The sequence below is a fragment of the Meriones unguiculatus genome, chromosome 9 (genome assembly GCF_030254825.1).
Source record: "Meriones unguiculatus strain TT.TT164.6M chromosome 9, Bangor_MerUng_6.1, whole genome shotgun sequence".
NCBI lineage: Eukaryota > Metazoa > Chordata > Mammalia > Rodentia > Muridae > Meriones > Meriones unguiculatus.
In genome coordinates, this window is record NC_083357.1 from 61,912,719 (window position 1) to 61,929,296 (window position 16,578).

The 16,578-nt window shown below is 43.2% G+C and overlaps 1 protein-coding gene across 3 annotated transcripts in view; it reads left to right on the forward strand.

Annotated features, from left to right (window-relative positions):
* Kif13b (kinesin family member 13B) overlaps positions 1-16,578 on the forward strand; it is a 158,466-nt gene that overhangs the window by 39,713 nt on the left and 102,175 nt on the right. For 2 of the 3 annotated variants that reach the window (XM_021654289.2, XM_060391317.1), the window contains exons 3-4: positions 11,216-11,228; positions 16,163-16,223. In XM_021654289.2, coding sequence (XP_021509964.2) covers positions 11,216-11,228; positions 16,163-16,223 — 74 coding nt within the window. The remainder of the gene's footprint in view (positions 1-11,215; positions 11,229-16,162; positions 16,224-16,578) is intronic. The other variant, XM_060391318.1, reaches the window with a different exon arrangement.

Sequence of the window (16,578 nt, forward strand, 5' to 3'; positions counted from 1 at the left end):
ACAAAAGCGGCAGTGAAATGCCTCCTGTGTCCTGACTTGAATGTTATCAAAAAGACAGTGCCAACTCTCATGTGCTGCTGGTGACACGTCAGTCAGTAACAGGCACGTGTTGTGTAGTTTGACTTTTCCAAAACTTGAGTATATTTCTGGCATAAACACCTACACTGTGTGACCTAACACTTATGTCTTAGGTATCTCTTTTATTTATTCAAGAAGAATAAAAAGAAATATGTGCACAAGGACTTATTGTTGAATGTTCCTCCCAGTGCGCTTTTTGGTGGCCCCAAACTGGAAGCAGTTCAAAGGCCCAGCTGATAATGAATAGACGAAATACAGTATAGCATAAAAAGGAGCCTGTGCTGATAACACACTGCTCAGGAATGAGCCTCACAAGTGGGCTTCATCAAAGACACCTGATGCAAGAGACATTATCATGTGTACTTCTATTCCTAATAAATGTCCAGAGAAGACAGAGAGGAAGAAACAAATCTACAGTGGCTTGTGGTGGCCTGAGGCTAGTGTAGAACCTGGACCTGACATACTGGGGCATGAGGGAGCCTTTGGGATGATGGAGGTATTCTAAGCATCCTTTGTTGAGGTGGTATTTAGCCACCTGTTATTGAATTATATATGCTAAGTATGGATGAAATTTATGGTATAATAAGTTTATAACTCAACTAAGCCTGTCCCATTTCAATGGCATTTGGTTGATGCCCATCTGGGATGCACCACAAAGAGGGCGCTCATTCCTTGATTTTTTGAGGTTAGGCATGTGGAGGCTTTATGAGTGGCAGAGAGTCAAGTAGATAGGGCTGATCCTGCATGCAAAAGGGACTCTGCATGCATAGTCCAGTGCCTCATGCCTATAGTCCCAGCTTTCCAGGAGCTAGAAGCAGGAAGATGGATTGAGACCAATGTGCAACACAGTGAGACCTCATTTCAAAACACAGAAAATGGAGTCATAGACAAAAGGTACCTTCTGGTTTTTTTCCATAGTGCTTGATGCTATGCATATATCTTCCATTTTTAGGTTTCATGTAGTCCAGGATGGTTCTGAGCTCCCTATGTAGGAGAGGCTCTCCTTGAACTTTGTTTTTGGTTTTTTGAGACATGGTTTCTCTGTGTAGTCCTGGCTGTCCTGAAACTCACTCTGTAGATCAGGCTGGCCTTGAATTCAGAGATCCTCTTGCCTTTGTGGCCTGAGTGCTGGCACTAAAGGTGTGCACTTTTAACACCTGGCAAACTTTATAAAAAATTATTACTTTATTACATTTATTTATTTTATGTGTATGTGTTTAGGCATGGATTGCCAAGGCATACATGGAGGAGTTGGTTCTCAATTTCTGCCATGTGAGTCCCAGGCATTGAATTTGGGTCATCAGGCTTGGCAGCAAGTACCTTAACCCACTGAACCATCTTGCTGCCCTGGCCTTGAACTCTTTATCGTCCTGCGTCTTCTCCCAGGGCTGGGATTACACAATTTTCTTCTTAACATTCAGCAATGCTTTGCTCCCCACTTTTTCTTCTCATGCTTATTCCTTTTTAGTCTTTTTGGCACATGTCTGATGATAGAGATACACATTTACAACTCAGTGTTACTCTGTTGATACCTTCCATTCATATTTGGGTTTCAGTAGCTCCATTTTTTAAAAATCTAAAATGTTAGCTGATCAGTCTCTGATTACTAAATAAAGTTCACCCAGCAGAGCATAGAGGTCATCCACGTAGAGAGTGCTGTGCCAGGGTGCTCAGGGTTGTCGGCCAGGGAAGCTGGAAGCAGGCTAACTAGAAGTGGAGTATGTATGTGTGGTGTTCTTTTGTTGATATTGAAAAATTAAGGGAAGCTGGGTGTCCTTTACCACAGCCTGACTATTGCTGCAGAAGTTCAGGGTCAGAGGTTGTCATCAGCTGTGTTCTGTCCTGTCTTTAGTCTTTTCTGCCAGACATAGGCCAGGACAGAAACTCTTAATGAATTCTGGTAGTGCTGTATCCTAATCTGTTTCAGGTTGCAGATGCTAGTTTGAGGGTAAAAGTCTACCGCTTCCTTCCTCCCAACAAAATGAAACAAAAGCCATGAACCACATGGATTGAAGCACATATTTGCTGAATGAGTGACAGTGAGGAGGAAAAAGAACCTGTGGGCTTGAGAGACATTGCAAAGGTGGAAACCACCCTTAGCAATCTTCACTGAATTGTTTGGTTTTCTTGTGAGGTACGAAGTTGGACACACTTGGAAGTTGAATCTTTAGTTAAACCCAAGGAAGCCTAGGAGACTCTTGCTAAGGGATAGATTTGGGGGGGTAACTATAGTAATGAGTTAGACATTTCAAATTTTCTCCGTATGCTAGCCAGTTTGAACTGCAGACAATACTGCATCATGAAATGAACCATTGCCCGTGCAGCAGCATGTATGAACACGTATGTCACACACCCCACATATGGTGTTGCTTTTTTCTTTGAGGTTCCCAGGCTTCCTGACTTCAGTCTGAGTCCTAGACCTGCCCCTGCTCATTACTTGAGTTTGATTTGATAGCAGCTAACTTTGGTGACATGACCTCTGTGAGTGACATTTGGGTTGGAGGTCCCTTGCTTAGAGAGAGTCTCTCTCTCTCTGCTTTCTTTCTTTCTTTTTTTGACAAATTTTTATGTAGCCCAATTTGTCCTCAAACTTGCTGTGTAGCTGAGAATGACCTTGAACTACTTACTGCTCTCCTGCCTTTGCCTCCCAAGCGCTGGGATTTTAGGTGTGTGGCACATGCTGGATTTATGTGATGTTCAGGATTGAACACAGAGCTTGGTGTATGCCAGGCAAGCTCTCTGCCAGCTGAACTACATGCATCCCTAGCCAGGTTTTAAAGAATATCAAATTATTTACTGGGCAGGTGGGAGCTGTTGGGTCATTCTCTTCATGGGTGTAAAGAAGTAAGTTGCTTATACTGCCTTCCTGTCTGCAAAAAAGGAAACCTGCTTTTTAGGTGGGACTGGAGTCTGTTTCTGATAGGGCTTGTTGAATGCAGCTGCGGGGGAACTTGACTAGATTTTCTCAGTGTCAAGAGAATTTGGAAACCCAAATTTCCCAATGTGAAACCTTCTAATTTTCCACTTGGGGTCAGTACTCTGAGAATTGGATGCAGTGCATTGTGGGCTGTGTTGGAGACTGAAGTGCAGGATGAATTGGGAGGTTGGGACAGTTAGTTAATGCCAGTTGGTGAAATTTTTTTCTTGTGTCCCAGTCTAGAAGTTTAATCATAGTAGTCCACATAAGGAGGAAAATGCAGACTCAGACAGTTAGACATCATGAGAACTCAAAGAAGTAAAAGTCACAAGTTTCCTCTACTTCTAGTCCAAAAAGTTCTGGTAATCGCTCTATATAAACCCCTGATATCATTTGAGTTTGTAGTTACTCAAGTGAGTGTGTATCACTCATTATCTGCTTTACAAGAGGCACTGAGAATAGATCAATATTCTTTGGCCAAATTTAGACCTTTTTATAATGAAGGCAGACAGTGACTATTTTTAAAAAAGATTGTATTCATTTTATGTATGTATTTGTGAATATATACGCATGTATGTGTAGGTCTCCGTGGAGGCCACAGGAGGGCATTGGATCCCTTGGAGGTGGAGTTACAGGTGTTTGTATCCATCTGCTGTGGGTACTGGGTTCTGAACTCCTGTCTTCATGGTTGAGCAGCAAGTGCTCTTGAGCTGTTTCTCCAGCCCTGGGCAGTCAATTTATAGTCTTTCTGCTGGTATGTGTGTTTGACAGCTGAGAAAAGGCGGGTGATTTGTTAGTGACCAGTTGTTAGTCATTCTTGAATGTCTGTAGTTTAAAGATCAATGTTTCCTGGTGTCCAAAGTCTTAACCATTACAAACTACACTAACTGTTGTGCCATAGTCATTGTCTCAGCTGTCACTTTGCTCTGAGCTGGTGTAGTGTAGATTGTAGATTGTAGCAGAAGAAAGTTGCTGAACAGTTTACTTGATTTTGAGACATTTTATCAAGGGCTGTGCTGGAGGTGGTGACCTGAGTTTTTTAAGGGCAGTTGGAGCCAGGAGGGTTTGCCCACTCCTTTCAAACAGATGCCCATTGCTTGCTTGTTTCCTTTTAGGGTTATTCTCCTCTGTTTCCTGGGATACTTGGTGCACTCACTTCTCATCCTTTACAATTTTTTATTTTATTTTATTTTAAATTCGGTGGATATATTTTTCTGTCTCAGTATCATATCCATCAGCTTAAAAGGTTTCCTAGTTTCTTGACTGTGAAATTAGTTTTTTTATTTTTCATTTCCCTTACTGTTTCTGGTGGCTGGGAGAAGGAGGGTTGGTGGTGAACGGTCTGTTCTGCATAGACACTGTGACATGTAAGAGAGTCATATCAGGGATGTTTAGGGAATAGTTACAGCCAGGGAAAATTTAGTCAAGCTGGGAAGTGGCACATGAGTAAGGAGTTCGCATCTTGGGTCAAGGCTGACAGAGTCATGTAGACTTCCCCAGAGCAGGCAGTGGGTGGGGAAGGAAAGCCGGGTGAATGGTGTAGTTTGGGTGTTGGCAGGGGCCAGGTTGCCTACAGAGAGCAGGAGGTATTTACTTGTGTTGGTCTGTGATAAGAGAAGACCCTCGTTCTCCCTAGGTCACAGGCTGTCCCACTGTCAAGAGATGGGTGGTCAGTGTACAGTGGAGGTAGTTTGGCTCATGGCTCACTGTGGTGTGGCTTCTTGTGGATGGTCCTTGAGAAAGATGGCTTGGTTTCGGGTTTTCTGCTCTGTAGGAGGGCTTAAGAAAGCAGGGGGTGCGGGTCAGATGGCAGCCGCAGTGGCAGTGTGGCCCTGTCTGGGTGTCAGAATGGAGCATATGGAAGTGCTGAGGTAGCCTGAGTGGAGGGACCTCTTTAGTTGTACTGAGGAGGTTGTGAGCCTCCATGTCACTGATAGGGAATTGGAATGGGTGTCTTTTTTTGTTTGTTTGTTTGGTTTTCATTTTTCTGATACAGGATTTCTCTGTATAACATTAGCTGTCCTGGACTCACTTTGTAGACTAGGCTGTCCTCAAACTCGTGGAGATCCACCTGCCTCTGCCTTTCCCGAGTGCTGGGATTACAGGTGTGCGCCACCACACCAGCTGCAATTATTTATGTTATTGTTCATCTTCTTACTGTAAGTAAGGAGGGTTGCATAAGGCTGGGGATGTAGCTCAGTGGTAGAGTACTTACCTAAGATTCATGCATATGGCCTTGAGTTCAGTTCTCAGCAGCAGACACACACACACACACACACACACACACACACACACACACACACACACACTCTGAAGAGTTGTACAGAGCAGAACAGGTAAGCCAGTGAAGCTTCTCATTCCTATGGGTTATCTTAAGCAGCTTTTCTTCTTTTCTTAGATGATCCGTTGATGGAACCTCTTTGGAACAGCATTGGTTGTTTTGTAGAATTCCCCAGTAGGTCATGTGGAGTTCTAGTAGTTTGGTTATTTTGCTGGTGGTGTTTTCAGATACCAAGGCCTCTCAATTCTTCGAGCATGCTTTAGCAGTGATGCTCAGTATTCTTCAAAGTTGAATGGAATATTCCAGGTGTTGAGAAAAAAAGGGGACTGGGATTTTAGTGATATCCAGATTTTTTACAGAGACTTGCCTGTGAAGGTTGAGAAACACCATGAGTTCACTCCAGTACAAGGTTTTAGTCCTGTCAGCTTTATTCTGTGTGTAGAAAGGAGGTTGGGGGAGGCTTGACGAGAGAAAACTTGCTGTTATCATAGATTATGGCTTGGTTGCTGGTACTGCCAGTTGAGTCCCAAAGAGGAAACAGCATCATTACTTAACGATGGCTGGATTAAAATGAGCTCTTTGTTTTCTTGCTTTGTTTCTTCAAACAGGCTTTCATATAGGGGACTGGCCTCTAATTTGATATGTAGCCAAGGATGACCTTGATCCACCTCTGGAGTACTGGGATTTTAGGCATGTGATACTGTGCCTGATTTAGGCGGTACTAGGATGGAATCCAGGCCATCATGTATGCTAGACAAGCATCCTACAGGTTGAGTTAGAGCCCAGCCCAAGCTCCTCATGATGTGTATGAGTGCGTATGCATATTTATAACTGTGATCATTTCAGTTCCTTTAAGCTTTAGAATTGAGAGATGATTGTGGACAGGATGGTGGGATGGCCTTTAACCTCAGCCATTAAGAGGCAGAGGTAGGAGGATTCCTCTGAGTTCCTGGCCAGCCTGGCCTGTGTAAGTTCAAGCCAACCAGGAATATGTAATAAGAGACACCTTCCCCCCCCCATGCACATGCATGCACAAACTCACATACACAGAATAGTGGAGAACAAAAGAGGTGATAATACTTGAATTTTATTGGTTGACAGTGGTAATTAGTTGGTTTATAACTCATTTTGACATGTCTATGTTTTAAGTGTATGTAATATTGTGTGACTTATTTTTATATTCTACATCAATTTTATTTATGTCATTGTCAGAGGTATTAATGAAACATTCCCAGAGATTATCAATATACATAAAGTCATCACCAAACATCTTTATCACCAGTCTAGAGCCTAGGAATATAGTTTGATTTATTTTCATGATATAATTTATTATTTGAGAAGTGAACACAGGCCCCTAAACAAGATCAGTAAAAAAGAGTAAGAGAATAGTTTATCATAGATAACATTTTTTTTTAAATGAAATACTCAGCTTTTGCATGTGGGGCCTAGGCAGTGCTGGTATTGGAACCCAGAGCCTTGTACATCCTAGACAGGATCCCCAGCTGCAGCCACATTGTATATTGTTTCTCAAACTGACCTGGTCCGAAAGAGCTGATCCACCTGGATCCTTAGTATTTTCGTGTCCAGTGCTGTAGTTGTCTCCCTACTGTTTGGGACACATTAGTCACTGCAGACAAGGGTTACATTAGGACACTAAAGTTTACCATTGGAAGTGTGATGAGACAGAGGGTCTGCCTGATCTCAGAGATCCTATTGGATGAATATCAAGGACACAAGGAGGAACAGTAACCTTAGAGTGTGAAGAGTGTCACACTCTTGCCGGCCAGGCAGAATGAGCCCTGGACACTCTACCCTGCACATGGTAGGATGCATGTACCAGGGCATCTGCTATTTGTGTTGATACTTATCCAAGCACACAGGCCCTCTTGAGTCAGGAGGAAGCATTAGGCAACTAGTCTAAGGATGGTCTACAGCCAGAGTGGCCAGTGCTTCCAGGTGTGCATGATAGCCAAACTGGCCTGGGTTGGAGGAGATGTGATAATTTCAAACAGCCCAGGTCTTCGGACGAGGAAAAATACACCAGTGACCATAGTTGGCAAAATTTGGATACAAGTGGCTGTTACTTAATAGCTTGTATGTTGATAGATTTGCCTTGACTTTGATCACATGACTGGGGTTCTGTATTAGCATGTGGGGAAGCTTGAGCAAGCCTTTGTAGGAGTTCTTTGCACTATTTTTGTAAGTTTGAAAGTACTTAAGATGAAATTAAAAAATGAGAAAATTAATTGAGCAGGGCTAAGAAATGAAGGCTGTGGTGGACATGCTTTGTGCCAGCACTTTGGATGGGCCAGGAACTGCCTGCTTTTCTTTGCTTCAAGAGTACCTGTAGTGGGGCTCACTGAGGTTTCTGGGTAAGGAACCCTGGGACTGGTGCGCAGTGGCTGCATGGGATTTCAGTTCCCTGTTGACAGTGTCTTGTTTAATTAATTAAGCAATTAATTAACCTACTTATTTTTGTACAGAACTGTAATTATGTATTGGGGTATCCTGTGACCATGTAGGTTACCTGAGCTTTGCTGTTAGGGCTCCCAGACTTCCTAGCTGGAAATGTAGCCTTGTAATTCACTTACTGGTTTGTTTCTGTTTTTATTGAGTTGCTTTGAATTCAGGTGAGTCTGTGGATTCTTCTGCAGTGAGTCATATGTTCAGTTTTATATTTCTCAGTTGTCTCTTAGGAAAAGCTGATTTTAGAAAGTTTTTTAAAAATTTATTTTACTTAAACTTGAAATATTATACTAGATGCATGTTTTTATTCCCAGAAAAGACAAGAATTTTCATATACATATTAAATAGCAAAATACTGGCCTACGCTCCACCTGGGAACCCTATGGTAGCTTATCTTAGATAGCTTTCTTTTGCTGTGATAAAGACCATGACCAAAACCAACTTCAGGAAGAAGGGGTTTATTTTATCAGACAGTTTACGGTTATGGTCCATCCCTGAGGGAAGCCAGGGCAGAAACTCTGGGCAGGAACGTGGAGGCAGGAGCTGAAGCAGAGCCCATGGAGGGGCACTGCTTACTTTACTGGCCTGCTTCTTAGGGCTTACCTGGCCTGCTCTCTTATACAACTCAGGAGCACCAGCGTGGGTGGCACTGCCCACAAGGGACTTGGTCTTTCTACATCAATTGTTAATCAAGAAAATTCCCTCCCCCCCACTTGCCTACAGGTCACCTGATAGCAGCATTTATCAATTGAGGATCCTGTTTCCAGATAACTCTAGCTTGTGTCAAGTTGTCAAAACCGTAACCAGGTCATAGGTAATAGTTGAAGTGGAGGGAATGAACCCATTGGAGGTGCCATTGTTCATAAGAGTGTTGGTGAGTGTGGCTCAGGGACTCTTTTAAGTCCTGGTCATGTTGACCAACATGAGATGAAGACTGTGGGCTTAGGAGTTAGAAGACCCATTACATTAGATGGTGCTTAAACTTTTCTGAATCTTCAGCTTCTCACCTGTAAGTCTGGAAGCATTAGCATTCCCTGTAAGTTACCATGAGCCTGTAGGAGCATTGTGCTGTCAGGGTCCTTGGCCTGCGGACACCTCATATGCATGGCTACGTTTTTAACCACTTTGTCCAGAGCTGAGAATCTGCTTTGCTTATAAATACCTGTAACAGTGGTGGCATTTGACAGTGACCTGTGTTATAGCTCCTAAGGCTTTAAAATGTTCTTTACGTTTATTTCTTGTGTGCTTGTGAGGGTGCATATGTGTGATGTTAGAGAACACCTGTGGGAGTTGGTCCTCCACTGTGTGGGTTCCAGGGATCAAACTCAGGGCATTAGCTTGGCAGGAAGCCTCTTTACCTTCGGAGCTGTCTTGCTGGTCTAGGGCTTTTTGTCGGGAAGTTTTCCCATGACTTGTTAGTTAGAAAAACAGACCTTCTTTAACACCTGAGCTCTGTTAGATGTGTTACCTCTAGATACTTGTCACCATTTACTAGACGTTTATTGTTTACATCATAAGTCATTTGGTACACATAAATACCAGATTTCTTTTATAAGAAAATCTTATGAGGCAAAGGAACAAGAAAGCATGTAGTAGATAGACCATTAATAGGGACATTTGTGTGTAGTATTTACTCAAGCTTAGGCTGAGTGTTTGGATTCTCTGAGAAGGACTAGATATCACTATTCTTGTTTCAGGCCAGAATCACTATTCTTGTTTGAGCCAGGAGTGGCTCTGCCTTTAATGGTAGCACCTTGGGCCTAAGGCAGGAGAGAAGTGCTATGAATTTGAGGTCAGCTGGATCTACATACTAAGTTCTAGGCTAGCATGGGAATTCATTTCAAACAAACAAAGAACAACAAAACCCCAAGAGAACATACTGTCTTTTATTCTTTGAGTTTGCTTTGTGAACATAAATGAGCATGGCTGGTATTTGGAATAACTTGATTATCCTTCACTTGAGTGCTCAGGGTGGAAGGCATGCTGCGTTCAGTTGGTCCAGGAGAAAAGAAGTGTGCATGTTTACTTATGTCTGTGGAGAGGAAGGACGTGCAGGCAGCCTGGTTCAGGGGTAACAGTTGGGATTTGGGGTGAAGGGTCTGTGGGAGTTCTTTGTTGGATTTTAGGCCTTAGTTATTTTTCTGGCAGTTTCAGACAGATGGACTGAGGGGAGGTTGAAGTGACTCGGCAAGTTAAGAGGCCATGTACTGGGTGACCTAGAGAATAGGAGCTCCCTGGCAAGAAATCAGTTGTTTCTGTAATGTAACTTTTTTTTCTGATCCAGAACAGAAGTTCCATTGGATAGAAAGGTCTCGACAGGTAAAAGTGTTAAGTGGCTGCTGTGTAAAACCTCAGGAAATTTCTAAAAGTGAAATCAGACAACAGGTAGTTTCTGTGGGAGGGGATGGTGGTTGAGACAGGATTTAAAAAAATGTTGTAATTGAGTTGGAGAGATGCTCAGCGGTTAAGAGCACTGTCTGCTCTTTCAGAGGTCCTGAGTTTAATTCTCAGCATCACATGGTGGCTCCCAGCTATCTATAATGAGATCTGTGCCCTCTTCTCACCTGCAGGCACACATGCAGGGAGGACATTGTATACATATTGTAATTATTATTTTATTTTTATATGTATTTTGCCTGCATGCATATCTGTGTACCACATGCCATATCTGGTGGTGGAGGAGGCCAAAAGAAGGTGTCAAGCCATCTGGAACCAGCTTTCCAGACAGTTGTGAACTGCCGTGTGGGTGCTTCTCTTGAAGAGCAGCCAGTGCTCTTTACCACTGTACCATCTCTCTAGCCTGAGACAGGATTTAATTATGTAGCTCAGGCTGGCCTTAGACTTACAGTCCTCTTGGCATAACCCTCTTTTCCCTAGTATCTGGGACTACAGAGAGGTGCCACTGTGCCTGGCTCAGAAGTCAAGTGTTTAAGAAAGATTATTTATAGATCATATACAAGGATGAGCAAAGAGGTAGAGACAGAGCCATTGGGACTTCAGGATTCTCCCCTAAGGCTCCCTTAGTGCTCAGGTCCTCCTTTCTGTTGGAGGGACACAGGTCAGTCAGCTGTCATCTGTTCCCTCCCTTCATTAGTATTAATTTACTTTTCATTTACTATTTGGTTTCAATAGTTATATTTTCTTTCTTCATCCCCTTTCACCTTCCCTTCTCATGTCCTCTTCTTATCCCTCTTCTTATCTTCTCTCCCTTTGAGACAGAATCTTTGTAGCCTAGACTGATCTTGAACTTGCTCTGTAGCTCAGACAGACCTTAAAACTCCTTATCCTCCTGCCTCCATCCTGTGGGGATGAGTTATAGGTATGTGTGCTTGGCTAGTATTTGTTTTCTTATTGCAGATTTACATACGATTATTATCTCTTACTGTTCAAAAGAGTTGTTTAAACTACACTTCTTTGCTAACCCTTGTCCCATTTCTTTTATGTCCATGGCAACACCGCTCTCCGGAACTCAGGGGCCAGCCGAAGGTAAGAGTTCTTCCCATGATGCTTGTAGAGATTCCTGTCCGCATCCCTGCAGAAGTGGGCATTTTCATCTCAAAAGTGAAAATTCCTTTTTCCTGCAGGTTTATAAAAGCAGTATAAGCTGTTGGCTATCTCATGACTCCACCAGAGCTGCTTATTGGCACAGATTGGACTGTAGGGCTGTGGAGAGCAGTGTGCTCTGGCCAGTTCTGCCCAGACTCCTAGCAACCCAACACAGATTCCTTGGCACCATAGATTAGCATGAAACTGTTGTTCCAGACTGTGGTCACCCTGGGCCTTCCAGCTCTTCTTGCTCCTAGGCAGCTGGCATGCTTTGCCAGACCCATGGGGTCCCAATGGAGCCCTGATGACAGGCTCCAGCTTCCTCTAGGGGCCGTGCTTGCATTTTACATGGGCACCAAATTCTGAGACTACCCTTGAAACTTTTTTAAAATTACATTTAAAAAATAAATTTCTGTGTGTGTTTGTGTGTGTGTTGCACATCTTACTGCATTTCCACTGCATATGTGAAGGTCAGTGGACAGTTTTCAGGCATTGGTTCTTTTCTGACACCATGTGACTCCGGGGATTGCTTGGCGGCAGACCTCTTTACTCACGAAACTAACTTTTGTCGGGAGTGTTGGCTTCTTTGTCTCCTCAGAGCCCTTAACATTTCTTTTAAAGATGTATTTCATTTTATGTGTCTGAACGTTTTGTCTTTGTGATATGTGTGCACCATGTGCATATCGGGTGCTCATGGAGTTGAGAAGAGGTTGTGGGATCCCCTGGGGCTGGAGTTACAGATGGTTGTAAGCTGCCATGTAGGTGCTGGGAACACTGTCCTCTGAAAGAGCAGCAGGTGCTCTTAACTGCTGAGCGCCTGTGGGTCTTACTCTGACAGGTCCTCCGAGTGAGCACGAAGCCTGCTTTTAACTGGACAGTTCTCGGAAGTTACTTAGTCCTTCCAGGAAAGTCAGTTTGTCTACATTCTTGGGCTTGTTTTTGTTTTATAGCCTGTGGTTGAGCTGTAACTGTGTTGTTACTGTTGCTGAAATATTTTGGGATCGCTAATGACATTTTAAATGGTGCTTGAATGTGCTACTGGTCTCCTTATATTTGTGAACGTCACCTCATTTTTGCTTTGAAAGGGTGCTGGGTTAATTATGCTTTTTATTGGAGCAGAAGATGGAGGCCAGTAAAGATGTGAGGAAACCACTTCCCAGCATTAAAAGCTTGCCATGTTTTACTCTGTGAACTGTTCTCACTGCTTAGAGAAAATGCTTTGCAGACAGACAGCCCGGAAGGGGAAGTCTACACCCTTAAGATTGCTTCCTTGGGGGGAGAAGTGAACTTGGCAAATTGGAGACCTTAATTTATTTATTTAAAAATACTAATTTATTGTGTGTGTGAAGCATGTGTGTGCACACTTGTACATGCTTACCCTGCCACGTGTATGCTGTGTCAGGCACTTAGTGGTCAAAGGACAACTTTGGGAATCAGTTCTGTTCTTCTACCAGTTGAGGCCTGGAGACTTGAACTCAGGTCGTCAGGTGTGGTGGCAAGCACCTTTACCCTCTGAGCCATTTCACCAGTCTTATTTTTATCTTATATTTTCTGTGGAATTTGTTACTGTGAATATGTATTTCTTCTCTGCTCATTGAAAACCTTTTTGATTTAAAGAACTGTGTTTATTTAGAAAGAAGGGAACAAGGGAGGACATTGGGGGAGGGAGGAAATAAAACAGCACATATATGAAATGACACAAATGCCAGAAGGAAACCCATTGCTTTGTATGCTCCTCTGAATAATTCATAATAAAAAAAAATAGCCCTGGATTTGGGGTGCTGCATGCCTTTAATCCCAGTAGTTGGGAGGCAGAAGCAGGTGGATCGCTGAGCGTTTGAGGTCACCCTGATCTCAAAACAAAACAAAAACCAAAAAAAGCTCAAACTCAAGAAATAGGATCGTATTTGCTACTTATAATGGAAAGCCCTAAAAACATGAACACCACTCTGATTAAAAGGTGACCTGCTCCATACCAAACCCGACTTCCAACTTTACCATTAACAAGTTAGTACATTTTATTTGCGTGATGGTTGGGGATCAAACCTACTACCTTGTACATGTTAGACAAGTGCTAAGCTACACCCAAGCTCACTCCTAACTATTCAACAAATTGTTTCCTGGGGAGGCTAAGCATGTTCATTAGCCAAAGAAGCAAACAGCCTCTTGAAGCCAGTGTCCACTGCACCATATTTGACAAACGGAGCAGGTTCTAAAGTTGTAATAAGATACTAGCTACTTAAACAGCTGCTACCAGGACTTATTGGAGCTACCAGGACTTACTCTAGTTTTGTATAAAATACTCATTAAGTTGGATCTGTGAATGGAGCATGCATGAATATAGTGTGATTACCATCTGACTTCATGAAGTTTTGGGCTAGAAGATATTTGTAGCAGTTTACAAAATTGCTAAAACCTAAAGGGAGCTACTTAGAGTGTTTTCGGTAAATAAAAACTACTATTTATTAGTTTCCAACTTTTTGCTTAGCTGTGGTACTTCTGTAAATAAGAGTCCCTGTTTCAAGTTTTTTCTTTCTTTCTTTAAGTTGTGCTAGTGTCTCAGTTTGGGTTTTTGTTGCTGTAATGGAACACCACAACTAAGAAGCAAGTTGGGGAGGAAAGGATCTATTAAGCTTATACTTTTGACAGTGCTGTTCACCACCAAAAAAAGTCATGATAGGAACTCAAACGGGCCAGGAACTTGGAGGCAGAGGTCTTGGAGGGATTCTGCTTATTGGGTTGCTTCCCCTGGCTTGCTCAGCCTGTTAGGGGCACCCAGGACCACAGCCCAGGGATGGTCCTGCCCACAATGGCCTGGGCCCCATTGATCACTAACTGAGAAAATGCCTTACAGCTGGACCTTATGGAGACATTTCCTCAACTGAAACTTCTTCCTCTCTGATGACTCTAGCTTGTATCTAGTTGACACACAAGCAGCCAGTACAACCGACTCCAGCCAGTAAAACTGAACTCATGGAGACATTTCCTCAACTGAAACTTCTTCCTCTCTGATGACTGTAGCTTGTATCTAGGTGACATGCAAACAGCCAGTACAACTGACAGCCAGTACCTTGACACACAAACACATTACTATTAAGCCACAACCCTCCTTTCTTATTCATCCCCAAGATCTCACGTTAAAAACACAAAAACTTGAAAGTCCTAGTGTTTACAATTCAAACATATTACATTTCAGTTTCTTTAAAATATCCACTCTTTAAAAATCCAAAATCTTTTTGAAAAGGTCAAAGTCTTTCAGCTGTGAGCTCCTGTAAAAATCACAATTCAGTTAAATACTTTCTTACTTCAAGAGGGAAGAACCAGGACAGAGTTACATTCAAACCAAAGCAAACCTGAACTCCAAATGTATAAACAACACAATGTTTAATGTCTGGGATCCATTCAAGATCTTCTGGGTTTTTCCAAGGGGCTTGGGTTACTTCCTGTGTTCCACCCTCTGCAACCCCCACACAGCTTGTCTTCTAGGCTCTGGCTGGCTCCACTCTACTGCTCCTGCTGTTTTTCGTAGTTGTCTGCTGATACTGGATCTCCAAAACCACTGGTGTCCTCTGCAGCTGGGCTGTACTTTCACCAATGGGCTCTCTTCATGGTGCCATGCCTCAGCTTCTCTGCATGACCCCTTCAGTCCTGGGCTTTCAACTGCTCCTTAGGATGCATCTTCACGCGTGCAGCCTCTCCCGGTCCCTGACAGTGCTAAGCCTTAGTTGCTTTCAGTGACCCCTTCATGCCTTCAAGACCAGTATTGTCTGGGTGACTTCTACACTACCAAGTTCTGAGGCCAGCACGAGATACAGTCTCGGCCATTTCTGGAACACAGCTTCTCTGTGCTCTTTAGAAAACACTTCTGAGATTTCCTCTCAGTGATGCTGGCCTCAGGAACCACTAATTTCTTAGCTTATGTAATATAAAAGTTTCACTTCAATGTTGCTGGTCCCTTGTTAATTGTGGCTGACTCTTTAGCCCCAGCTGACCAGAATAGCAGAATTTGAATTCAAAATAGCAAACAGCCCTTATAGAGTCTTTAAACTTCACTCTGGAACCTCATAAGCCAGACCTCCCTCTTCTGCACTGCTTTCAACATTCTTCTCTTCCAAGCTCCTAATGAACTGAGTTCTTAACATTCAGTGGCTCTTCTAGCCCAAAGTTCCAACGTCCTTCCGCAGTTCTGCCCAAGCACGGTCAGATCTGTCATAGTAATACCCCACTTGATACCAACTTGTCTTAGCCCACAGTGGGCCCTCCCCCATTGATCACTACTTGAGAAAATGCCTTACAGCTCCCTCCTTTCTGATGGCTCTAGTTTGTGTCAAGTTGACACGAAAGCAGCCAGTACAATAAAGTAAGTGGTGGCAAACTTGGGTAGGTACTTTAAGTGGAACAGAGAGAGACAGAGAGAATGACTGAGAATATTAATTAGAAATTAGAAAACCAACTAACCAAGCAGTAAAAACAAACTTTCTTTTTACAGCTGCACACACATAGTTGCTATTGTACATGTTGTCGCACAAGCTTCCTTTTTGCTTACCATTGCAGCTGGTTTTCCATGTAAGATGGATCTGTATCACACACTTGTCACTGTGGGACTATATGCATCACTAACCCCTACTCTCTGGCATCAAGTATTGGTGTTTCTCTGAGGGGTGGGCAGCTGAAACGTGATCACTGTGTAGCCCAGGCTGGCCTGAAACTCGCCTATCCTCCTGCTTCAGCCCCTCAGGTGCTGGAATTATAGGCTTGTGCCATCTGTCCTAACTAGTAAGTTGGCTAACAATGCTGTGCATTATTATAATGGCACTGTGTGTGATGTTAAAATATGTTCTTCATGCACTCTTTTTATGTTCCCTCTGCAACAGATATTTGCTTATGATCACTGTTTCTGGTCCATGGATGAATCTGTCCGAGAGAAGTATGCAGGTAACTGAGTCAGTTTTTCCTGTGCATTTAGTAATGTGGAGGCATTTTGCTATGCTCTCCATCCACTCCCATGTGTCATTTGGTGTAACTTTTAAACAGTGTCCAGACAGCTGCTGCCAGCATTTGCTATGAAAGGTTTTGTGCTGTCTGGGGACCGAGCCACTTGAGTGTGATGTTCTTGGTGTGAGGTGACTATAGGATCTCATGGAGGCCCTCTCATACATCTCATGGGACTAGGAGCTATATCATGTAGCCTCCCATGATATCTGTGAAGTGGTTTAGAGGGGCCTGTCATAAGGCGGGAGGAGCCCACACAGGAGTCCACGTTCTAGTACTTAAAACCTCTGTAATGCTT